This window comes from Artemia franciscana, chromosome 7 (assembly GCF_032884065.1).
Source record: "Artemia franciscana chromosome 7, ASM3288406v1, whole genome shotgun sequence".
Lineage (NCBI taxonomy): Eukaryota > Metazoa > Arthropoda > Branchiopoda > Anostraca > Artemiidae > Artemia > Artemia franciscana.
This window is the reverse complement of record NC_088869.1, coordinates 5493678-5521286: the sequence shown is the minus strand read 5'-3', so window position 1 is coordinate 5521286 and position 27609 is coordinate 5493678. Positions and strand designations below refer to the sequence as shown.

At 34.4% G+C, this 27609-nt stretch overlaps 1 protein-coding gene across 1 annotated transcript in view; it reads right to left on the bottom strand.

The window, feature by feature from the left end:
- LOC136028763 (uncharacterized) overlaps positions 1-27609 on the bottom strand; it is a 120264-nt gene that overhangs the window by 27463 nt on the left and 65192 nt on the right. The window contains exon 4 of the mRNA XM_065706660.1: positions 18817-18949. Coding sequence (XP_065562732.1) covers positions 18817-18949 — 133 coding nt within the window. The remainder of the gene's footprint in view (positions 1-18816; positions 18950-27609) is intronic.

The following is a 27609-nucleotide window of genomic DNA, read 5'->3' as shown; positions in this document are numbered from 1 at the left end:
GTCAAGGCTACTGTGACAAAAGAGAGCTGTTTAAGGGCCCATTTAAAATTTTATTTTTATACCTAATCGCTTTCTATAAATTTGACTTGATAGCGTATTTCCATAAAGTGCACTTTTGGTTGTTTCCCCCATTTTTTTTTCAAATAAAAAAGTGCCTTTTCCAATGAAATGACCACAAGAAAAAATTTTTCAAAACCTAGGCAGGAGCAAAAAGCTAAGGGAGCAAGGACATCCCTTCCCCTCAATTACCGCCGTTAGGACTAGCACACAGGCCTGATCGCAGAGTGAAGTTTGAAGGTCCAATTCAAAACTGTCTATCATTCAAGCTTAATTTTTGGTAGATTTTTAGTTGAAATGTTTTTAGTTTTAGTGAATTTTTTTCGCGATAATCTATTACTTTTAAGATAAGGAGGCGATTTATGAAACTTACTAAGAGGTTTTGGAGGGGAGCATAAGTGAGGGGTTCTCATAAACCTTCAATTAAGGGCTTGGACCATAATTATAACAATAGTACCGTTTTATGCTTCCAAACTTTTCCGCTTAAATGTTACCAAAAGTACCGTTTTAGTGTTACGTGGCGCTTATGGATGGTAGAATTGATAAAAAACCCGTAGATATGAGAAATAGATTTAAAATTAGCCTTGCCGAGATATGCTTAAAAAAAATAGTTCATCACGTTTGTAAAAACAGTAGATTATCTGAAAAGTAATAACAAGAAGGGACAAAACCAAAATTGAAGAAACAGCAAGAATCGAACGCAAATAATCTAGTTTGAAGTCCAGCGCTGTAATAACAGAGCCACGCCTCTAATACTCTAACTTAATATATTGGTGTTTGTAGGACTTTAATTGCAAAGATTATTAAGGGGGCCTGGAGGAAGAACATACGGGAGATGTTCTAGCAAACCTTCAGTTAAGGGTTTTGGACCATAATCATTACAATGATACCGTTTTATACTTCCAAGATTTTCCACTTAAGAAATGGCACCAAAAGCGTTGTTTTCAGTGCTATACCTCACTTATAGATGGTAGATCGAGAAAAAGCACGTAGATATGAGCAATAGTTTTCAAATGAACCATTAAACATCACTCTAAAAAGTTCTGATAGCTCAAAAGCCCCAGCTTTTCCACTTGAGGCATGGCACCAAAAGTGCAGCTTTGAAACTTGCAGGTAGTGAAATTTTTTAAAAGAACGTAGAAATGAGCAATAACTTGTATATGAGCTATTAAAAATCTATCGACGATGTTCTGGTAGCCTCATAGCCCACCCCTTCAGAAATGACATAAAAAGTGCCATATGGCACTCGTATATGGTGGAATTTATAAAACCATGTACATATGAGAAAATGCTTTTGAATGAGCTCTTAAGCATATCTCTATGATGTTCTGGTAGCCTTCTAGCCCACCCCTATAGAAATGGCATAAAACGTGTCATTTTTCGTGCCATATGGCACTTGCGTATGGCGGAATTCATAAACACCTCTTACATATAAGAAAATGCTTGTGAATGAGCTCTTAAGCTATGATGTTGTGGTAACCCACTAGGCCTGGAAAAGAAGAAGAAGAAAAAAAAGAACCGTTTTAACGTTTTTGGACTTTTAGTTACTATGGGCTGTGGTTCGCTCTTTACTTGGTTGTAGCTACTGCTTCAATCACGACAAAGAGGTTGTTGTAAATTCTCACAATAAACTAGTTAACATTGAGATCTGTGAAATCTAATGATAGAATTTGTAAAAACCTAGTAAATATAAGCAATAGCTTTTAATTGAGCCATTAAACATCAATCTATGATGGTTTGGTAGCCTGCTAATGTTGCAGTTGCTTACTGGTGAGCAGACAATTTATGGAACTAACTAAGAGGCTGGGTGGGGGAGTGTACGGGAATGGTTCTTGTAAAGCTCTAGTTAAGGGTTTTGCAACATAGCTATTAAAATGGTGCCTGTTTTGTACTTCAGAATTTTTCAAACAGTTCGTGGTAACGAACTATAGTAAGGAGCGACCCGGCTCAATAGTAACCGCAACTCTAAAAACAGAATTTTGATACCAATAATTACATCAAAAGAATTGAATTTTAATGCTGATTTTAAATATATAAGTTTCATCTAGTTTAATCTTAGGGGTTGTCCCCTCCTCAACGCCTCGTTCTTTACGCTAAAGTTTTTAATTATTTTAAAAAGTAGAGTTGTGACAAAGAGTCAAACTTTAGCGTATATAGTGGGGCATTGAGGAAGGGGCAACCACTTTCAAATAAAGATTAATGTCTGTTCGTTTTAAGTTTTAATTTTACTCCTTACTTACAGTTAAAAAAAAAATTATTTGATCCCAATAAGAAGTGGCACTAAAAGTGTTGTTTTCAGTGCTATATACCATTTATGGATATTCGAATTGATAAAAAGCACGTAGATATGAGGAAAAACTTTTAAATGAGCTATTAAACATCACTCTTAAAAATTCTGCTAGCTCACTAGTCTCAGCTTTTCCACAAGAGACATGACGCAAAAAGTGCCGTTTTTAGAGCCATTTGGAACTTGAAGATGGTGAAATTTATAGGAAGAACGTAGATATAAGTAATATCTTTTATATGAGCTATAAAAACGGTGGGGCCACCCTTTGAGAAATGGCACAGAAAGTGCCGTTTTAGTGCCATATGTCACTTGCAGATGGCGGAATTTATAAAAAGCACGTAGATATGAGAAATAGTTTTTGAATGAGTCATTAATCATCTCTCTATGATGTTCTGGTAACCCGTTAGACTTGAAAACAAAGAAAAAAAAAAACGGAAGACAAATCAGTACTACTCAGGCAAAAAGTGATTTTTCTTATTGTTCAAGGAGGGTGTCTGTAATTTCGATGTAAAAAGGTTTTTGTCCATGGTAATTCAAATGGTACACTTTCCATTTCGATTTGACACCATCTTCGAGGGGTTTCAGGCTCTTTTTTCTAGATCATCATAAGTTTTTTTCGCAGTAAACTTTTACTTTTAAGACGAAGGGAAATATTAGTTACCGTTCCTGAACCAGTTTCAAACACAATGAATTTTTTTTTTCAAAACGCATTTTTAACTTTTAGTTACTATGGGCTATGGTTCGCTCTTTACTAGGTTGCAGCTATTGCTGCAACCATGATACTATCCATGTAAGCGGAAATATCAACTTGATCGATATTCTCGTTGCCAAACTTCACCTCTTTGCTTAATTTATTCCTAGTCTAAGCGACTTATTCCCCTTAACATTGATTTTAAAACTTATTCCTGCATATTGAATTCTCAAAACCTTCAAAAAATAACTCATAATTCAGTAGTCAAGTGTTATTTCGATGGGGAAATTTCCCGTTGTCCGATGAAAAAAAAAAACATTTCTGTGTATGCTTGAATGTACTCCGCTTTTTGGAGCAATATTAAATAAAAAAAACTAATTTTTTTAGCTGAAAGTAAGGAGCGACATTGAAACTTAAAACGAACAGAAATTACTCCGTATATGAAATGGGTTGTCCCCTCCGCAATCCCTCGCTCTTTACGCTAAAGCTTTTAATTTTTTTAAAAAGTAGAATTGTGGCAAAGAGTCAAACTTTAGCATAAAGAGCGAGGGATTGCGGAGGGGACAACCCATTTCATATACGGAGTAATTTCTGTTCGTTTTAAGTTTCAATGTCGCTCCTTATTTTCAGCTAAAAAAATTAGTTTTTTTTTTATTTAATTTCTGAACGTTTTTGAATTAATGCATGTTTGGTTTTGGCTCTCCACACATAAATTATTAAAATGAAATTTGTATATTAATTCTTTTTTTGGCTAAATGGCTTTCTCTTAGTTTTGATCAGACGATTTTGAGAAATAAGGGGTGGAGAAGGAGGCCTAGTTGCCCTCCAATTTTCGGTTACTTAAAAAGGCAACTAGAACTTTTAATTTTTAACGAACGTTTTTATTAGTAAAAAATATACGTAACTTAAGAATTAACTTACGTAACAAACTTTCATAACCTTATATTTTTATTATGTATACGAGGGGGTTTGTACCCTCGTTAATACCTCGCTCTTTACACTAAATCGTAAGTTTTGTCCCAAATCTTTAAGAATCACCCCTGAATCAGAAAGGCCGTAGAATAACTAGTTAAAATTACTAAAAATACTTTAGCATAAAGAGCAAGGTATTTATCGCCTCCTAAATACCTCGCTCTTTATGCTAAAGTATTTTTTTAACCCCTCATATGCGTAATAATCTCTGTTCGTTTTCAGTTTCATTGCTACTTCTTCCTTTCATTTGAAAAAAACATTTTCATGTTTATTTTTCATTGTTTTCTTATAGTAATGCTAGAGAATCCTGCGCCCTTTCCATTGAATTTTTCTTCCCCCATGACAGATTCCTCCAAGGAAAGATCCTCCAACATAGCCTTCTCTCCTCAGCCCCACCCCAAACAAAATAAAATCCCCCTGAAAACGTCTGTACACTTCCCAATAAACATTACTATATGTAAACACTGGTCAAAGTTTGTAGCTTGCAGCCCCTCCCCCAGGGATTGTGGGGGAGTAAGTCATCCCCAAAGACATAGTTATTATGGTTTTCGACTATGTTGAACAAAATGGCTATCTCAAAATTTTGATCCGTTGACTTTGGGAGAAAATGAGCGATGGAGGGGGCCTAGATGCCCTCCAATTTTTTTGGTCACTTAAAAAGGGCACTAGAACTTTTATTTCCGCAAGAATGAGCCCTCTTGCGACATTCTAGGACCACTTGGTCGATACGATTACCCCTGGGGAAAAGAAAAAAAACAAACAAATAAATTCGCACCCGTGATTTGTCTTCTGGCAAAAAATACAAAATTCCCCATTTTGTAGATAGGCTGATACGCTGAATCTGATGGTGTCATTTTCGTTAAGATCCTACGACTTTTAGGGGGTTTCCTCCCTATTTTCCTAAATAAGGCAAATTTTCTCAGGCTCGTAACTTTTGATGGGTAGGAATAAACTTGATGAAACTTTATATTAAAAATCAGCATTAAAATGCGATTCTTTTGATGTAGCTATTGATATCAAAATTCAATTTTTTTAGAGTTTTGGTTACTATTGAGCCGGGTCGCTCCTTACTACAGTTCGTTACCACGAACTGTTTGATTAGGTTCTAGTAGAAATCAAATGTCACTTCGGCAGCCAAATTTCGCATGACCTGATGTATCTTGATGCCGACGAATATTCGGTTTGCTTCCCTTTCGAATTAAACTTGAAAAAAAAGCTATTCCAGCCGGTTAATTTGTGTTTTATAAAAACTTTCTGTTCGAAAAATGTACTATTGAGCGCAGAATATCAGTAATATTTGCATCCGTTTTCTTATTTAGATTTATGTTCAAATGAGACTTCTTTCTAGAAAATATCTAGCAAGATTTTTTTGAATTTCACTTTCAATTAGACAAACCATCTGGAAATCACATAGTGACGTCCTTTCGTCGTTTTCGCTTGAGAACAAATGCCGTCTCCTATCACGAATTAGCTTGAAAGAGTTAGAAAGACCTTTTTATCGCAAACTTAACTTAAATGAGTTAGAAAATTAGAAAGAAGGATCTATGGGTTTCTACCAACTGCCACAGGTCCCATCTGCAGAGGTGTATTTAGTTTTTAAAAGATGCAGGTGATTCGGTATGGTAAGAAAAAATGAAATTATTTAGATATATGAGGAAAATTTTGCCCCACATGCCCCTATAAACTCAAAGTTAAGCTAAAGTTAGCGTTGTAGGGTCGCAACAATACTATTTTCGAGAAATGGCCTTTTCGGTGAACTTTGAAACTTTGGTAGGCAAGACTCGATTATCGATTATCGATTGATCGATTATCGATCAAGACGATGTCTTGATCTTGGTCGTCGATCATTTGGGATTTTTAGGATGAGGGCAAGCACAAGAAAGTTCGTTCTTACAAAAATTTTATTGGGTCCATTCCTCGTTTTTCATTTTTGTATGTACGTTTTTCAAAATGTCTTCATGTTTTTCAAGGACGGGGAAAGGTTATTCCCAAGGCCCTCCCTAGTGGTTCCTATGATCCTGGTAGTCAATTCATGAGTTTTCTCGTTGGAGCTTATATGCTCAGTTTACCATGTAACGAACTTCCCAGGGATCAAACCCCATGCTCAAACTTAAAAATTTGCTCCTATTCTAGTTCTATCTATCTATTTGCTCCTATCCTATTCTGCACTATGTGCGAAATGCACATAGTGCATTTCGTTCAATTTGAGCAAAAAAACAAATAAATTAATTTATTATTTTATTTATTTATTTATTTGCGGCTATTGGATATTTTGAAGCACAGGAAGGTGTGATGTCGCGGTGTGATTAAAATGAATTGCGTCAATCTTAAGCTGTGCAATGCATTTTAATAGTTGTGAATGTTTAATTTAAAGTTGTTCAAATATTTGAAATGTGTTTAAATATTTTAAAGAGTGCTATAAAATCACAAAAAAGTTTATTCATAGTTCAGACCACGTGAAAAATTGTTGAGAATAAGAAGTAATTTTCTAAAGGCATCTGATACTCGAAAAACGCAATGGTTTTTTTGGCCATAGGTATTTAGCCAAAACGTCTTTTTTGACGGTTCCACTGAGTTTTTCCAAACAACATCCTAGGACTCCCCATGGCGGTCCGGGAGCCCATTTTTGCATACATATTTTTTTTTACTCATGATTTTTAGTTTTCATCCCAGTTTCAATTTATTCAGCTTATAAAAAAATATTTTTTGAAAATAAGTTTCAAGGTTTATTTTCAAATGTGAAAAACATACAAAGTAAGAAAGGATAATAAGTTCAGATTCACCGCGCTCTAAAGGCCCCTAAGAAAGTAATTACTTGGAAAAATATGTTTTTACATTTTGACAGAAGATTTGAGTTTCGGTTGAACTTTTCCATTTCTTCTAAGAGAGAAAAACAAACCAGCTGCAGATTTTCATATTCCAAAGGGAAAACAGTTTTGACACGAAACTAAATTTAACCAACAAGAAGGAAAATACAGAACACCTTATGAATAGTTTTCCATTACTATATAGCGACTTCAAATCTCGGACAAAAAGAATCCAAAAGGATTAGAATAAATTGATTATTTTAGATAAACCGAAATACGATGATGGGCGAATCTAAATTTTCAAGTGGGCATAGAAGAATGATTTTGACGGTTCTGGCTAGTGGCGGATCCGCGGGGAGGGGCCCACCGTGAAAAAACGTGAAAAAACTGCAAAGATACCAGATACCTCAAAACCCTAAATGGGCATCATAGAGCTATTTTGGGGTTCCAGTCAGGAGAAAATCCAAAAGAGCGGGTTGGGACTGACCCTATCTATACCCCTTGGTGTGGGTTAAGTTTATTTTAGTACAAGTCTCACTTACTTTACTACGAATCAGTCAGGAAAAAGAAGCCAATAAATTTCTAGTTTTCAGCCTAAGAATATGTCGAGCATAAAGATGGGTTTTTATAAAACTATTACCCTCCTCCCATATAATACTGTATGGATTCACCCCTAGCTCCAACACGTCCAACAAGTGGTTGCTTGTTAACAAGTGGATACTTGTCCAACAAGTAGATACTTGGCTAACAAAATTCAGAACTTTTACATTTTATTTCTGTACATTTTTATAACGATTGGTTATACACAGTCCTTATAAAAAAAACAAAAAAAAAACAAAACAAAAAAAACAAGAAGACATTGTTCTCTAATTGAAGATTGCCCCCTGTCTGCTCTGTTGTACATCATAAATACGTGAAAGTGGCTTTACAAAAAAAATATAATAAATAAAAGTCCGTGTCAAACTCCCATCCCCTTATCAACATCATAACAAATTCTAGATACAGTTGACAAACTTATTAGTTTACTACAGCTAAAAGCCAATATAGTTGTTCGATAAAGCGACGTTGAAACGTGTATCTCTACTTAGCCTTTCATATCTAGGCACGTGTCTATTGTCTATTCAAACATCAATCTGCTCAGATAAAAAATTTGGTACTCGGTCCCATGTTTGTGCATTTAAAGCATGGGGGGTAAATAGTCAAACTTTAGCGTAGAGAGTGGGGGAGAGTTAAGGTAGGCGGGAGAAGTCATCCTCAAATAAGGAATAATTTCTATTCAGTTAGGAACTAGGAAAATTTAGCGTAAAGAGCGTCATTTAAGGGGGAGGTGCGATCCCCTTATACAGAATCATTTTTATTCTGCTAAGAGCAAGTTAAACCTTACCATAAGGAATGGAAGATAGAAGGTGGAAGAAAAAGAATTGAAGGTGGAAGGTGGAAGATAGAATAAGGGGGAAGAAAAGAAGGCTGCTTGATGATGCCAAGGAGGCGATGAGGAGGCAGAATATACATAATATATATTATACATATAAAGGCAGAATATACATATAAATTAATCTTTATAATCACAAGATTTTGAAGGAAATACATCATAATATCTTCAATTGAATTGGGCTATTGATTAAAGCGATATTTGAAATGGGAATAGCAAATTTTTGCATGTACGATTGAATAGTGGAGTTTTGTTAATATCTTCCTCTTAGTAATCTCAGAAAATGATTCGGCACTAGAAATTCTCCTCCTAAACGCAAGTCTCAGTTTCAATGTCGCTCTTCACAATCATTTGCAAAAACTCGCTGTTTTTTTTTTTTTTTTAATTGCGATTTAGTATCAAAAATTCTTTTATCCGAAGATTCTTGTATTGTTGTGCATGCATATTTTCCGCTTGTGTCCTCTGCTAATGAACTGTAGTAAGGAGCGACCCGGCTCAATAGTAACCGAAAATATAAAAATTGGGATACCAATAGTTATATCAAAAGAATCACATTTTAATGCTGATTTTAAAAATATAAGTTTCATCAAGTTCAGTCATACCCATCAAAAGTTACGAGCCTGAGAAAATTTGCCTTATTTTAGAAAATTCATAAAAGTCACAGAATCTTAAATAAATTATATCACCAGATTCAGCGTATCAGAGAACCCTACAGTAGAAATCAAGTCAAGCTCCTATCTACAAAAATGTGGAATTTTGTATTGTTTGCCACAAGACAGATCACGGATGCGTGTTTGTTTGGTTTTTTCCCCAGGGGTTATTGGATTGACCCAGTGGTCCTAGAATGTTGTGAGAGGGCTCATTCTAACGGAAATTAAAAGTTCTAGTGCCCTTTTTAAGTGACCAAAAAAATTGGAAGACACCTAGGCCCCCTCCCACGCTCATTTTCTCCCAAGGTCACCGGATCAAAATTCTGAGAAACCCATTTTATTTAGCATAGTAAAAAAACATAAGAACTATGTCTTTGGGGACGACTTACTACCCCACAGTCCGCGTGGGAGGGCCTGCAAGTTACAAAATTTGACCAGCGTTAACACATTGTAATGGTTATTGGGAAGTGCAAAGACACTTTCAGGGGGATTTTTGGGTTGGGGACGAGGGGATGAGGGGGAGGTTATGTGGGGGAGCTTTCCATGGAGAAATTCGTCATGGGGTAAGAGAATTTTCATGAAGGGGGTGCAGGATTTTTTATGCCTTTTTTTAAACAGCAATGAAAAAATAAATATGAAAAAGTTTCTTCAACTGAAAGTAAGGAGCAGCATTAAAACTTCAAACAAACAGAAATTATTACGCATATGAGGGTTTCACCTCCTCCTAATACCCCGCTCTTTACGCTAAAGTAATTTTATTAATTTCAACTATTTATTCTACGGCCTTTGTGATTCAGGGGTCATTCTCAAGGAATTGGGACAAAATTTAAGCTTTAGTGTAAAGAGCGAGGGATTGACGAGGGGGCGAGCCCCCTCATATACTTAATAAAAACATATGAATTTAGAAGTTCGTTACGTAAGTTAATTCGTTATTTACGTGTATTTTAACTATTAAAAACGTTCGTAAAATTAAAAGTTCTAGTTGCCTTTTTAAGTTTGTTACCTTTTTAAGTAATTGGAGGGTAACTAGGCCGACTCCCTCGCTTCTTTTTTTCTCAAAACCGTCTGATCAAAACTATGAGAAAGCCATTTAGCCAAAAAAATTAATTAATATGCAAATTTGGTTTAAATTATTTATGTGCGGAGAGCCAAAATCAAAACATGTATCAATTTAAAAACGTTCAGAAATTAATTAAAAAAACGAGTTTTTTTAATTGAAAGTAATGAGCGACATTAAAACTTAAAACGAACAGAAATTACTCCGTATATGAAACAGGCTGTTCCCTCCTCAACGCCCCGCTCTTTACGCTAAAGTTTTTTTTTACTTTTTTAAAAAGTAGAGTTGAGAAAAAGAGTCAAACTTTAGCGTAAAGATCGGGGCGTTGAAGAGGGAACAGCCCCTTTTATATACGGAGTAATTTCTGTTCGTTTTATAGTTTTAACGTCGCTCCTTACTTTCAGTTTAAAAAAAGCTTTTTTTATTTAATCTACAGTATGGATCTTAACATTAAGGTAGATAATCAACGAATAACTTTGGAAATTAACTTTTAATTGTTTATATGATTATCAGAATAATATCTCGTTGCAATCACACAAAATTTTTGTTTAATTTTGCACTTGTAGTGTAATTTTTAAGCTGAAATCAAATCTACAATCATAAATGTTTGATTCCTTTATTTTAACCAGATTCAACCCAACTCAACCCAACCCAACTGCATCTCAGTAGAGTTGATTTAAACCAAGTTCATCATTTAAACCGACACACAATTAGCTAAACGTCATTTATTTCAATCCCGTTTACTGTAACCCTATTTGGATCAACCACGTTCAACTAAAGGGTGGGCCTCAATTGAGGATGGGTTGGGGAGGGGGAAATTACTTCCTACATTTATTAGCTCTCCTCTAGATGCCTTTTTGTGTATTTTCACAGAAAAATACTTCATTTTGTTCATAAATTCATTTTGTTCAGTATGTTCATAGAAAAAATCTAATAAAGAACAGAAATAACCCCCCCAGATGTTGAAAATCCTGCCCCCTGGATTTACATGATTGACCCCTACTGTGAAGAAGTTTTACACAAATTTCTGCCTTCATCCGTACTGCTGGTCCTATCTTCTCTGCCTTCAAGTCTTCCTTTGCCTACCTAGGCCTATGTCTACCAAGCCAAAAGCTTTATTGACCTAGATTAAGTACTTTCGCCAAAACTTTGAATTAGCTTATCCACGTTGAAATAAATAGCCTATTAAATCATAATCAAATCATTAACCTTTCAGTTCTATCAGCGAACTTTTAGGACTCGCCGTATATTGCCTACCTTCCTTTGCCTACCTCGGCCGATCCAGAGTACCGTGAATGAAAATGAATTATAAGCTTTATGTTAGGCCTAGATTATGGCCATTAAACTACCAACGAAGTTTGGAACGACTTCACATAGGGTTAATTATTGTCCTTAATTGAGCTGTATTATATAAATATTGTCAAATAAAAATCCTAAGCACGGATAGTTCATATAAAATTCGTTTCCTAAACTTCCCAGACCATCTACTATTGCGCATTAGAAAACATACCCCTTTTTACTACTGAATAAAAAAAAAAAAAAAAACAAGTTCCGTTGAACTGAGAATAAGGAGCAATATTAAGACTTAAAACTGGCAGAAATCATTCCCTATATAAGGGGGTTGCTCATTTCTCAACCTTCACTCTTTACGCTAAACATAAAAAAAAACTAGTTTTTTTTAACTGAAAGTAAGGAGCGACATTAAAACTTAAAACGAACAGAAATTACTCCGTATATGAAATGGGTTGTCCCCTCCGCAATCCCTCAGTCTTTACGCTAAAGCTTTTAATTGTTTTAAAAAGCAGAATTGTGGCAAAGAGTCAAACTTTAGCGTAAAGAGCGAGGGATTGCGGAGGGGACAACCCATTTCATATACGGAGTAATTTCTGTTCGTTTTAAGTTTTAATGTCGCTCCTTACTTTCAGTTAAAAAAAACTAGTTTTTTTTTATGTAATTTCTGAACGTTTTTGAATTAATGCATGTTTGATTTTGGCTCTCCACACATAAATTATTAAAATGAAATTTGCATATTAATTCCTTTTTTGGCTAAATGGCTTTCTCTTAGTTTTGATCAGGCGATTTTGAGAAATAAGGGATGGGAAAGGAGGCCTAGTTGCCATGAAATTTTTCGGTTACATAAAAAGGCAACTATAAATTTTTATTTTTAACGAATTTTTCTATTAGTAAAAAATATACGTAACTTAAGAATTATCTTACGTAACAAACCTTTATATTCTTTAATTTTTATTATGTATATGAGAGGGTTTGTACCCTCGTTAATACCTCGTTCTTTACACTAAATCGCAAGTTTTGTCCCAATTCTTTAAGAATGACCCCTGAATCAGAAAGGCCGTAGAATGAATAGTTGAAATTACTAAAAATACTATAGCATAAAGAGCGAGGTATTTATTTCCTCCTAAATACCTCGCTCTTTATGCTAAAGTATTTTTAGAACCCCTCACATGCGTAATAATCTCTGTTCGTTTTAAGTTTCAATGCTACTCTTTACTTTCAATTGAAAAAAAATTTTCCATGTTTATTTTTTCATTGTTTTTTTATAGTAATTTTAGAAAATCCTGCGCCCTTTTCATTGAATTTCTGTTCCCCATGACACATTTCTCCATGGAAAGATCCTCCCACATAGCCCCCTCACCTCAACCCCACCCCCAAAACAAAAAAAAAAATCCCCTGAAACCGACTGTACACTTCCCAATAACCATTATTATATGTAAACACTGGTCGAAGTTTGTAAGTTGCAGCCCCCCCCCCAGGGACTTTGGGGGAGTAAGTCATTCCCAAAGACATAATTATTATGGTTTTTGACTATGCGGAACAAAATGGCTATCTCAAAATTTTGATCTGTTGACTTTGGAGAAAAAATGAGCGTGGGAGGGGGCCTAGGTGCCCTCCAATTTTTTTGGTCACTTAAAAAGGGCACTAGAACTTTTCATTTCCGTTAGAATGAGCCCTCTTGCGAAATTCTAGGACCACTTGGTCGATACGATGACCCCTGGGGAAAAAAAAAAAAAAAAAAACAAATAAACACGCACCCGTGATTTGTCTTCTGGCAAAAAATTCAAAATTCCACATTTTTGTAGATAGGAGCTTGAAACTTCTACAGTAGGGTTCTCTGATACGCTGAATCTGATGGTGTCATTTTCGTTAAGATCCTACGACTTTTAGGGGGCGTTTCCCCCTATTTTCCTAAATAAGGCAAATTTTCTCAGGCTCGTAACTTTTGATGGGTAAGACTAAACTTGATGAAACTTATATATTTAAAATCAACATTAAAATGCGATTCTTTTGATGTAGCTATTGATATCAAAATTCAATTTTTTAGAGTTTTGGTTACTATTGAGCCGGATCGCTCCTTACTACAGTTCGTTACCACGAACTGTTTGATATTGTGAAGTTCCTTAAAAATACATCTCTTTCAAATTCAATGGCCCTTGTGTTTGAGCAACTTTCTTAAAGAATTGTGACAAAAAGTCAAACTTTAGCGTAAGGACCGAGGTTGAGGAAGGGACAGTCCTCCTCATATACGAAATAATTTCTGTTCATTTTAAGTCTTAATGTTATTCCTTTTTTCCAGTTGAAAAATCTTTTTTTTATATTTAATTTCTAACCGTTTTTAGAACCATCCCGGGAAATCATCTTCCCTCCATCATCTCCTTCGTTAAAAGTTTTCCCAGAAAACTCTTCCCAAAAACTCTCCTCCTCATGAATAATTCTTCTTGTGGAAACCCCCTCCCCTTAGAAAACACCTCCCCAAATTTCAGTACACTTCCCAATAACAAATATTATGTTTAAACAATGGGCGAATTGCGTAACTTAAAGTTCTTTCGTCAGTGTCTACGGGGTTTCACCCCCCCCCCCAAGGCATAGTTATTGGACCTTTAAATTATGGCTAATCAAATAAATATCTCAGAATTTTTAGCAGAAATCTTTGGAGGAAATGGGGTATGGGAGGACGGCTAGTTGCCCACTAGTCTTTTGGGTCACTGAAAAAGGGCAATAGAACTTTTGATTTCCGATAAAATGAGCCCTTTTCTATGATCACTAGTTAAATAAGATCGCCCCTGGAAAAAAAACATCCGTAATCTTTCTTCTGCCGAAAAAATGCAAAATTCCACATTTTTTTTTTTTTATATAGGAGCTTCACTCCTCTACAGTTGAGTTCTCTGACATGTTGACTCTGACGGTGTTATTTTCATTAAAGGCCGCTTGATTTTTTAAGAGTGTTTCCCTCTTTTTCGAAAATCAAGGAAATTTTCTCTGGACCATTGTTTACGATGGGTAACACTAAACGTAATGAAATTTAGATATTTGGAATCAGCATAAAAAAGCAATTCTTTGATGCCACACTAAATTTAATGAATCTTACATATTTGGAAACAGCATAAGAAGCCGATTTACTTTGTATATCTATTATTATAAAAATTCTATTTTAAATAGTTTTGCTTTCTATTGAGCCAAGTCACTCCTTACTTACAGTTCGTTACCACGAATTATTTGATTCTGTCCCAAGAGACCGAACTTCTTTTTACCCTTTTCTTCCCAAAATACTTGCTCTTATAAAATGAGAGGGTTTAGAAACTCCTTTTTTATGAGAATTCTTCAAAAAAAAGAATCCAAAAAAGTTCTACGAAAAGAAAAATCTCATTCAATTTAAATTTAGCTCATAAAATGTCCCCCAGATTGAATACTTCGGAGTATAACTCCTGGAAGTTAGACTTGTCTAGGGTACACACCTCTCCCTATCACATCATTCCAACGAAAATGCAATGAATAGTAAATAAGCGTAAGCCACAATCAAATGATTTTTCACGGTCATTAATTAATACATACTTGACAGAATAAGGGGCATTCCTACTATTGCCATGTGCATTCAGACATTCAAATCCATAAATTAATTTTAAACCTATGACAAAATCAATTCCTTTGCAAGGGGTTTCCCACTAGCTACCACAAATATACATCGCCCTGCTACAGACGTTTCCTCAGAAACTCTTCCAATGCCTGCAGCTTTTCGGCCTGTTCTTCTTAGCCACGCACTCACAGGGGGTTTCAATTTAGGAAAATGAAGAGGGGAGTATTATTTTTCAATTATTTTGCTGAAGATACAAAAATGGGCATTTTCAAAATCTAGGAAGGGGGCTATTTTTATTTTCGATTTTTTTCACGAAAATGCAAAGAAAAAGATATTCTCTGAAATCCAGAGGTCGAAAAAATCTTCCTACCCTTTCCCCTCCCACAATTTGCAACCCCTAGACACTAATAATTGCGGTACTTGTGTCTTATAGCCACCAAACTCAAGTTCTGTCAAGAAGTGGTTTCATCTATTTCCACTATATGATCAATTCCTCCAATGTGCCCACAGTTTTCTGTTGCACAGAAACTATACACACTTCAAGGAGGGAGTCATTCCAGTTGACAACTGTTCTATGATAAATACATAGCTCTCGTTCGCACCAGGCCACAGACGATGATTTGTATGAAACGAATTGCAGTGACAAATCGTATTCTACTGTGAGCACACCACGTATTGACAGGCAAACCGACTTGTTTCATACATGGCCTGGCTGTACAATTCTAGAAAGGATGTTTATCGAAAGAGTATAAAGTCATGCTGTGACCATTGACGCACTAATTTGTTTCGGGGAATACCCCCTTCTCCTGGAAAAGTCTAATTGCCTCTTCTGCAGTCCTTGGCAAATCCCAAATTTTCATTTTAACATCCATGGCTAGACACTATTTCCTATCAAAACAAATCACAAACTAAATGAATTTCATTTCGTGGTCTAAAAATCGGTTATTTCATTAGCATTAATTAAACTTCACTTCTCGACAGAACTTGAGTGTGGTGGCTATAAGACATAAGAACCAGCTTTGCCTTCCTTCATGTGTTACCACTCGGGTATACATAAAGGAACCTGATTTAAAATCCCTCATTCAACTCATGAGAAATGTTAATGGAACACCGTAGCATAAATAATTAATAATTTATCTGGCTATAGTTTCGATTATACCGATCTGGACATTCACTAATGAGACGTGTCGGGAAAAATCTTTTACTGAAGTCATAAAAACCACAACGCTAAATCAATATAATCTTCAATAGACCAAGAAATTACATAAAAATTGATTGCAAACGCAACGGCAATAATCGTATCAAAAAGGCAAACATTTCAGATGGATTTTTCTTTTTCACCAACCCTTGTGTTTCATTTGTGCGCTTATTTGAGGCGATCAGAATTTTTCATAGAATTTTCCAACCAATCAGAAAAATATGTATAAAATATGACTGACTCAAATTATCGCTGGCTAAAACTCGGTATTGATAAAATATACTTGGGAATGGTCGTTTAACGAGACATTTGTGTTTTCTTCGTTCCCTCTCTGGTTACGAAATTGCGTTAAGAAATCTCTGGTGAAGTGAAATGATGCACTTTTAGGAATGACATGAGCAAGTATTTTAGAATTTTTTATTAATTTTCAGAATTTATTGTGGTTCCTTCTGGAGGGATCAGCCATTGAATCTCTACCAGTATTTGGAGATATCTTCTCAGATCCTAGATTAGGTACACTAGGTCAGGGACAAATACAAATTATGGCTAGCTACTGACTGTGCATGTAGTGTTTTATAAGGATGTTGTCTGCCCATAGTACAAGTTGACAAACTTCGGGTTTGTTATTATTGTGTTTATTTCTTTTACTAAGTCTTTGAATTTGTATACAAAAATAACTATTTACAAAACAAGAGATTTGCTAAGCACAACATGTGCCTAACTAATTGAAGGGTAGATGAAATGCGAATTGCCAAATCAGTAGAAAAATTCAAATTATGCGACAAGAAAATTAGTATGGAAACAAATTTAGGAAACAAACTCAGATTTAGGGACGGGTCCAGGGGTTCTCCTGAATATGTTCCTTGTCACACCACACCTACCACAACATTGTCCATTCCTTTATCCTATCTTTAGTCCAATGACTTATTCCTGGAAAAGCCTTTCTTATTGCATACCAAATCAAGAAGAAACGATTAGGAATAATAAACAAATTAGGGATATTAGAGACTTCAAAACAATCAGGGATAAAAAAGAGATAAACGATGAATATTTTGCTTGAATTAATTACAGATAGATATATACCTAGATAGATAGAAAGATGTATACAACACTAGATTTAAACAATGAAAGGAAATACATCATCATACACCCCAGCGAGTCTTTATGGCAGAAAAGAAAAACAGAGAGAAAGGAAAGAAGAGGAACAAAAAATAATAGACAGCTGTCCACCCCTGATTACCCGCCAAAAACAAGGGGGCATAAAAAAGAAAAGGCAGAAAACTTTTTTTTAAACACTAAAAGATTAAAAATTTTAAGCTGACTCAGGCTGAGTATTCTGGACATCCTGAAAAGCAGTCAGGGAATTTCAGTTCAATCCAACACTCGTTAGACTACAGATTCTGTATCCAAATTTGATTTTCCCTCCATTTTCAGCGACTAAATTATTTGGAAACGCCGCCTTTTTTTGCCTGACAAAAATACTAATTTATATTTTGTATGTAAATTGATTAAACCGGTTTAGTCAAATTATAATGATTTAATTAATGTCGAAATCCTGGCAACAATATACCAGCCCATAGCACCAAAAAAATGTCCCTAGAAAAGGTACAGTTATTTTTATCTTTTACAAATTCTTTATTTTACGGGCAAAGGTACAAACTCATGAAACTCATTTTCATTTCTTGAACTCGCTTCCATTAACCTTAGCTTGATAAAATGTAGGTTGATATACAGAATATTATGTTTATTGGTGGTTTTACGGCACTAAAGAAAAAAGCAGGAAGAATTTCTAGTATAATGAATGAGTAAAACCTTTATGTGACCCTAAACTTTTCCATAAATTGGGAAATGTCAAGGATAGGACGTAATTAAGATACTAAAAGTACCAATTGAGGGAGCAATTTAGTACTCTATACGACAGCAATGGGACTTAAGCAATATATTATTTGGGGAAAATACAATGAAAAGAACAAGAGCAAAAATTTCTTAAAAAGTAGGAAACATGCGAATTAGGCAAAAACTATGCAAAAATAGAAAAATCACATATATGTAAAATCGAAATTTGTTGTCAGCACTTCAATACGTTCATCTGCACTTTTTAGTCCATATACGTACAGAATTAATGAAAACCTCGGTTTTATAACTGTTGACAGAAAGCTGAACAGATATTTTTGAGTGTGCTAATAAACATTTAAAGATTGGTGTTACTGTTGAAGAATATGACCTGCAACAGAACCTGATTCAATTGGTCACTTTAATCCAATAACAGATATTAGTCGGATTTTATTTGGAGGTAAGAACTTTCGGGGTGTTTGCCATTATTATCCGATGTGGCTTTCTATATTTCTTAATATAAACGTACATTCCCCGTTCGTGCAATACTCATATCTTGAGTGCCAGACAAGTCGAATAAAATTATACAAGTTTTTGCAAATATTTTATCGGTTATACTATTTTCAAATAGTCATGAATCTCGATCTAGGGACTGCATTGTCAACTCATGTATATATATATATATATATATATATATATATATATATATATATATATATATATATATATATATATATATATATATATATATATATATATATATATATATATATATATATATATATATATATATATATATATATATATATATATATATATATATATATATATATATAATATATATATATATATATATATAATTATATTTGTTACACATCAATAGACTGCGTTGGCTTTTCAAAATGTTGGTTTAAAAGAAAGGAAAAATGCTTTCGTTTACCACGTATGAATAGACCACTTACCTGGTCCTAAAAGATCCATGTTCCCTGAAAAGTTCAAGCTTGGCTTCAGGATAAACACCTTCAACGCGACAGGTCACGTTTACGCTTTCAGGATTTGGTTTCACAGTCCATAGTTCAACCGATTTTGGAACAACTAGGGAGAAAAAAGAATTAAGAAAGAGAAAATGTTATTCAGTTATGGTAGGATAAGAAGTAAGTGTTATAGCATGTGAGCTGTCCAAATAAATATAAAGCTGAAAGTTGAGCCTTGTTGAGGGGCTGATCACTTTCAAAGGTAGTCTAGACCATGCGTACGCGCAACAAGTTCTGGAAGTGACAAAGTGTGTTTCGACAGCTCTTCGACAACTTTTGAAATATCTGCACAAATTAAAACTCTGTGTATAATGTAAAGAAAAATATAAAGCTACAATAGATAGATAGATAAATAAATAAGAACTTGATACTTGAAAAAAGGTCCTTAAGAATAACGCTTAACACTCGGAAGAAGACATAAATAAAACATTACAATTATATTATACTGAGATTTTTTAAAATTAATTAATTTATTTATTATTATTATTTTTTATAATGTAAGGGCATCAGTTCTCTGATGAAAACGTCAGCAATGGAATTGATTCATTTTTATACATAACCCTCTGCTTGGAACTAGCACATTAGAAAGCTAAATTTAGTTGTGGCAACGCCCATAGAAACGTGGAAATGCGTTTACCCGACCTCTCCGTATTCATCAGCTATTGTCTTATGACTTCAGGTTGAATGTTTTCAGGAAGCACTAAAGCCTTCAAAATATGATTTCTTTTATGGAAAAGGAAGCAACATGTTTGGGCAGCTAAAACTCAGGGTTGTCAAAATGTAGAATATGATACCCCCTTCTCTAAATGCAGAATTCCCCCTCCTGCACAAAACAAATTACGAAGGATTAAATCTTTCAATACATGAAATAAATTTGTCACTTTCCAGTAAAATGAACTTAATTTTACACCCCCCCTTGCAATAATTTCAGCACATTGAGGGCCCAATCTATTAAGCCCCAGAAAAAAAACACAGACTAAAAATAAAATATACTTAAATGTGCAATATGTAATCAAGATTTTTGTAAAGAAGCATGGAATGTCCAAAGAGAAATATACACCGGAAGTAGTTTAAGGCTTCCAAAAGAATGTAAAATGAGATTTTCCTGCAAGATAGAGTTTCTGTAAGCACGAGATTCAAGAGAAGCCCAGTCTTTCAATGAAATAAGCACAATTAACAATTTATCGATCAAAAATTCATCACAACATAGTAAGCTATCAATCATGTGTAAGCATCGAGTTTTTCCAGCCAGAGGTGGGGGGAGGGTCTTTCTAAAGCTTTCCAAGTGGTTCAATAGCCTGCAAAAGGATATCATTTCTTTAACAAAAAGTGATTCCGTATATAAATAACGACGAAGACCACACTGCCTTTCCATCACAAACACCAAAAATAAGAAGAACAATAGGGAATTTTTTAAGACAGTGGGAAACAAATTAGAATGAATATTTCGGCCCTATGTCCAAGGGCCGTCCTCAGCAATACAAATAAGAAAAAACAACTTACAAGAGGAAAAAATCAATAAAACTAAAGTGAATATTTTTTCAAAACAGTCCCAGCATCCTTACCTCAGCGAGGTTCAGCCAGGACTGATAAATAAATTGTTATGAAACGAGGCAGTTCATTGAAATGAAAGAAAATGATTTAAAAACACGTCTTTAATGCCAGCCTAGCTTTTTTCGCTGCTGATCTAGGTCTATTTGTGACAGGTTCTGTGTTAATATCTATTGGTTTTTTTTAATATTTCGTAAGGTCATTTTTAATTAAATTTGTGTATAGAGCATTCAGTGAATATTCTCCTAAATCCCTATTTAAGGAAATATTATTATTAATCTTAAGTCTGATTTCAATTGCTTCTCGAACTACTTGCTTTACGCCTAGATTATTGCTAATAATGGCGGATTCTTTAAAAAGTGTTCTGTGGCTAGGATTTTCGAAAATATGGTTGCTTAAAGCAGAATCAGAAGAAACAGAAATAATATTAGAATTCAGAGCTTTGGTGATATCATCCTTTATGTTGTTGTAGGCGTTTCTCGAAATTCTGGTGGGTTCTCCCAACATAGAATTTGCCACAGTCGCATGGTATTTGACAGAAACCTCTTTGGCGAGTAACTGGAGTCTTATCTTTACCAGAATTTAAAAGATTTATGATTTTCAAATTATTGGTAAAAACAACATACAGATTATTTTGTGTGCATACTTTTTTAATATTTCTAGTGATTTTGGGGATATATGGGAGGTAAATTATGCTTTGGGGCTTATCGGGATTCTCACATGGTAAATTATCGTTGATTTTATGGGAGTGTCTTTTCATGTTTCCATGTTTTCGAAAATCCTAGTCACAAAATACTTTTTGAAGAATCCGCCATTATTAGCAATGATTAAAAGTTGACCTTACGAAATATTATAAAAAACCAATAGATATTAACACAGAACCTTTCACAAATAGACCTATAAGATCAGCAGCGAAAACAGCTAGGCTGTCATTAAAAACGTGTTTTTAAATCATTTTCTTTCATTTCAATGAATTGCCTCGTTTCATAACAATTTATTTATCAGTCCTGGTTGAACTTTGCTGATGTAAGGATGCTGGGACTGTTTTGAAAAACGGTTCATTTTAGTTTTATTGATTTTATCCTCTTGTAAGTTGTTTTTTCTTATTTGTATTGCTGAGGACGGCCCTTGGACATAGGGCCGAAATATTCATTCTAATTTGTTTCCCACTATCTTAAAAAAATCCCTATTGTTCTTCTTGTTTTTGGTGTTTGTGATTCCGTATATCTGGTGTATTTTTTGTCATCCAGGGAGGAATGTCTAACTTTCTTCCTTTTCCCTTGCCGGCACCTATATTATTTAAAAATTTGTGGTAAAGAACTGCAAACGAGGAGTGACTCGTATTAATAGTAGCCTAACCTTTATTGCTCACTTGCTTCTTCTTTGGCTAGTAAAAGATCTAAAGCCGAGCTGGCCAGCAATGACAAAAAGTAAAGAAATGAGTAAAAAGACGACAAACGGGCCAGTAAATGAAAACGAAGAGGAACAAAAAAAAATCAAACGGATATTTCGCCCGTATAAAACTAGGCGGCTTCAGCGTAGAAAAAAACCTAGAAATTAAAACTAAGAATATGGCTAAGAAATATATATAAAACTAAAATAGACTGTATCCACAAAAAATGCTTTTGTGGTTTAATGTTGGTAGCGGCCAATTGTAAATGAAAGCAATTTATATTATATATTTTATGTTAGTCTATTTTTTTCTACGCTAAAGACGCCTTGCAGTATACGGGCAAAATCTTCATTTGATTTTCTTGTTTCTCTTCGTTTTCATTTTACTGGCCATATACCCTAATCTATGACCAGAGGCCATACACCTTCGTTTGTCGTCTTTATATTCATTTCTTTGAACTTCGGCTAGTTTTGGGAATACAGACTCCCATCCGTGAATTGTGTTTCTCATTCCTGATGGAGTTTCAACGAGATTACAAATACCTTGTACAGAAAATAGGCTTAAATTAAATACAAAATTTTAAAATCTGAATAGCTGATCTCTTTTGACAAAAGATTTAACCGAATATATTATTTGCCCTTCATGACAAGATCATCTTATTTTATTGGATTTTTCTTTGGGTATAGTACTGTGAATTTGCCGTGCACAGGTAGCTTCTTTAGTCGCTTTCCTGTTCAAGATGTCATATTTTGGGTTGCTTTTCTAACTTGTTTTTATGTTATTTGTGTCTTTTGTTGGATTTTAAAGATTATTTTGATAATTGAGAACCCTATTACAAAATGTTTCAAGCCCCTATCCACAATATCCGACATATTGTAGTTTTTTTTCAATAAAGATTATCACGGTCGCATGTTTTTTCACAGGATTGATGGGATTAAACCCATAGTCTTAGAATATCGAAAGAAGGTAAATACAAACAGAAATTAGAAGTTCCAGTGCCCTTTTTAACTGACATGGGGATTGTGCCAGGCAAAGTGGTGTTTTCTACTATTTTATGGCCAAAACAATTCAGTCCAAAAGGGAACCAAAAAGCAGACGAGTAAAACATTCTAATTATAATCTAACCATCAATAAATCATTAATTGAGATTTGCAGATAAGATGCAGCAACAACATATGGTGTTAACATTCTTAACATATATAACATATGGTGTATAAACATATATATGTTAAAATATGTTATATGTTAAATATATGTTAAACATACATATATATATATAAACATATATATATATATATATATATATATATATATATATATATATATATATATGTTATAACATATATATTAACATAATAACATATGGTGCTTCATTCTTTAATAAGGATACACGCAGTCTACGCAAACAAACGTTTAACAGAAGCACTTGTTTAAAGCTTCATTTGGCCAAGTTGATTAATTTGAGACTTTGCAAATTATGCACAGTTTTGCATGATTTTGCATCAGCTTCCTGCATCAGCAGAGGGCTGATGCAGAGGGCTGATCTTTGCGCGTTTGGAGAGAGGATGGCGCGTGCATGAAGCCTCAAAAAGAATTTTTTAATGCCCAGATTCTCTTAATATTTGTGGACCATCGGAAAAATACAAAAGGACATTTAGAGCGGGGGGAGGTACTTATCTGTAATCTCCCTTTATTCGCGAGATTGCTTTTTTACGAAGTAATATGGGTAATAAGAATTTTGCGGGATAAAACCTCCCCTTTTATTGCAGAAATAAATTGTAATGTAGAAGATCCCATTCGTATTTTTAGTGGCAAAATAGGTGGGGGTGTTTGCATCGAGAAATAAGTGGGAATAATGATCATATTCTTGCTTAAAAATAGTTTTTAATCTCTTATTGTTTCCCGGGGGTATTTCCCTTGAGCACCGTCCAGTGTTCATGTCAAATCTTCCTTTAAAAAAAAAATGTTCAAAAAAATCTCTTCAAAAACGTGGAAATGATCATCCTGTAGTTGCAAAATTTATTATTAATACAGAGTTTGAATTTGTAAATTGCATTCACTTTAAAGTTTCTCACCGTTGCTGTTAGGTGCAGATTTACATAAATTAAAAGTTGAAACTAAATTACCCCAGAAGAAATGCGGTCTTTATAGAACTTGTGTGTTTTTATTTATTTATTTTTTTTAATCAAACGGTTCGTGGTAACGAACAGTAGCGACCCGGCTCAATAGTAACTGAAACTCTAAAAATGGAATTTTGTAGCCAACGGTTACATCAAAAGAATTGCATTTTTATGCTGATTTTGAATATATAAGTTTCATCAAGTTTAGTCTTACCCATCAAAAGTTACGAGTCTGAGAAAATTTGCCTGATTTTGGAAAATAGGGGGAAACACTCCCTAAAAGTCATAAAATCTTAACGAAAACCACACCATCAGATTCAGCGTTTCAGAGAGCCCTACTGTAGAATTTTCAAGCTTTTTATCTGCAAAAATGTGGAATTTTTTATTTGTTTTCGCCAGAAGACAGATCACGGATGCGTGTTCATCTGTTTTTTGTTTTTTTTTTCAAGGGGTGATTGTATCGACCCAGTGGTCCTAGAATATTGTAAGAGGGCTCATTCTAACGGAAATTAAAAGTTCTAGTGCAATTTTTAAGTGACTGAAAAATTGGAGGGCACCTAGACCCCCTCCCACGGTCATTTTTTCCCAGAGTTACCGGATCAAAATTTTGAGACAGTCATTTTGCTTAGCATAGTCGAAAAACCTAATAATTAAGCCTTTCGGGACGACTTTATCCCCCACAGTCCCCGGGAGAGGGGCTGCAAGTTGCAAACTTTGACCATTGTTTACATATAGTAATGGTTATTGAAAAGTGTACTGACGTTTTCAGGGTGACTTTTTCGTGTAGGGGGGGGGGAGGGTTTGTCGGGGGGATGGGATTATGTGGGATGATCTTTCTATGGAGGATCTTATCACGAGGGAAGAGAGTTTCCATGAAGGGGCCCTAGGATTTTCTAGCATTATTAAAAAAATCAATGAGAAAATAAATTAAAAAAAGGTTTTTCAGCTGGAAGTATGAAGCAGCATTAAAACCTAAAACGAACAAAAATTAATAGGTATATAAGGGGGTTAGTCTCCTCCACAATACCTTGCTCTTTACGCTAAAGTGCTTTTAGTAATTTCAACTATTTATTCTACGGCCTATGTGATTCAGGGGTCAGTCTTAAAGAATTGGGACAAAATTCAAGCTTTAATGTAAAGAGCGAGGAATTGACGAGGGGAAGTACCCCTCATGTACGTAATAAAAAAATATACAAATATATTTCGTAAGTTGCTTATATTTATAACTAATAATAAAGTTCGTAAAAAAAGTTCTAGTTGCCTTTTTCAGCAACCAAAAATTAAAGAGCAACTAGGCCTCCTCCCCCACCCCCTTTTTTTTAACAAGATCGTCCAATCAAAACTATATGAAAGCAATTTGGCCAAAAAGAATTTTGTTTTAATTGTTCGAGTGCGGTGAGCCAAAATCAATACATGCATTAATTCAAAAACGTTCAGATATTGAATAAAAAAAAACTATTTTTTTAACTGCAAGTAAGGAGCGACATTAAAACTCCAAACGAACTAAATTATTCCGCATATGAAAGGGGTTTTCCTCTCCTCAACGCCTCGCTCTTTACGCTAAAGTTTTTTATTGTTGTAAAAAGTAGAGTTGTGAGAAAGAGTCAAACTTTAGCGTAGGGAGCGGGGCGCTGAGGAGGGGAGAACCCCTTTCATGTACAGAATAATTTCTGTTCGTTTTACGTTTTAATGTCGCTCTTTACTTGCAGTTAAATAACTTGCTTTTTTATTTATTTAATACTATACGAGGATAAGACCTTCACTGAAGTTCTTCTATCAGCTTAATCAAACGCTTGTTTATAATCTATGAATGTGAGGCATCAAGGGGCCTGATTGCCAGGGCACTTCTCAATTATTAATCTAAAATCGAAAATTTAGTCGACGCATTCTCTTCCCTTCCTAAGACAATACTTTTATTCTAACTGTAGTATCTCAAAGTCTAAAAAAGTATCACCGTACTAGGTGATTTTCTTCCAATAGAAACTAAGCTAATCCTCTATAATTACCAAACTACTGTTTTAATAAGATATTGTTAAGATACCACTGGTGATTTGTTCTGTACATGTACATACTATTTGTATTTGTTCTGTGTGATTTGTGGTGATTTGCTCTGTACATAATATTAATTTTACCAAACCAAAGTAATTTTCGTAACTTGAAAATGTGGAAAAATTACCATTTTTGTAACTTCAAAAAAAACGAAGCTAAGTCAAGTTTACGTTCAAATAGAAAAACGAAATTCTTTTTCTTTTTTAGAAAAAATTCTTTTTTCTAATTGGGTCTCTGTGGGGAAGACTTTAACGTGGTGTGTCACTTAAAAACGGAACTGAGTGAAACAAAAGATAGTGAGATCAAAGCAAAAGTTTTTCTTTAACTAGATATTTGGAAAATAAAAATCAATTCAGGGAATCTGAAAGAAAATATCGAAAGAAGTAAGTTGGAACCAATTTAGCACGCCTGTCTCAATAAAGGAACAATCAAGTTTTAAGGAACAAAGCTTAAAAATCAGAAAACCATTTTCTTGGAAAAGATACTATCACATAGAACACTTTTCAAACAGTTCGTGGTAACGAACTGTAGTAAGGAGCGACCCGGCTCAATAGTAACCGAAACTCCAAAAAACGGAATTTTGATAACAATAGTTACATCAAAAGAATTGTATTTTAATGTTGATTTTAAATATATAAGTTTCATCAAGTTTACTGTTACCAATCAAAATTTACGAGCCTGAGAAAATTTGGGGTTCGCCCCTCCACAACGCCTCGCTCTTTACGCTAAATTTTTTTAAGGTTTTAAAAAGTAGATTTGTGACAAAGGGTCAATAGCGTAAAGAGCGAGGCGTTGCGGAGGGTAGAATCCCTTTCATATACAGAATAACTTCTGTTCGTTTTAAGTTTTTGTGCCGCTCCTTACTTGCAATTAAAAAGAACTTGTTTTTTTATTTAATAAAAATAAAGGACGCATTCAAACCATTAGTTTTGTCTATAAGTAATAAAATTGTCAAGCTAAGGTGAATTAAAATTTGAATTCACAGTTTCAAAGATTGCTCTTTAAATTTATATCATTTTTTTCATTAATCTGTACGCTCTGGAATGGTTTTATTGATGTGATCCCTCACGTATCTCTCAAATCATGGTACCCCTCGTGTAACCCTCCAAGTAAACTAGTTTAATTGAGTGCCAACTAATGAGAAAGTCAAGGACCGATGAAAAGTTTTCCTTTGAAAGTATTGGTCCTTATAAAGTCTAAGTTTAGACACCCATAAAGAGAGCTTCTAAAAACATTCCTGGGCAGATCATAGAAGATACTGTCGAATTCTTATTTCTTTTTAATAAATACTGTATTGATATGCCTGATCACGAGGGTGAAGCTCACCGTAAGATTACTTTGAAGCACCTCCCAGGGTATTTGGACCTGTAAGTAGTTACTAGACTTCCCTAGAACCCATCCCTTAAACAATATCATCTTCAGATATTAGCAAGCTACCTTTTCGTCAGATAGAAACTTTTTTTTTACTTTTATTTACATAATCAACAAAAATATAAACTAATACAGATATAAATTACTAAGCTAGGGAAAAATCAAAATTTTGCTAATGCGTCGCGATTAACAACACAAACATTCCTAAAACATCCTAAATTGAAAGTAACAATAAAA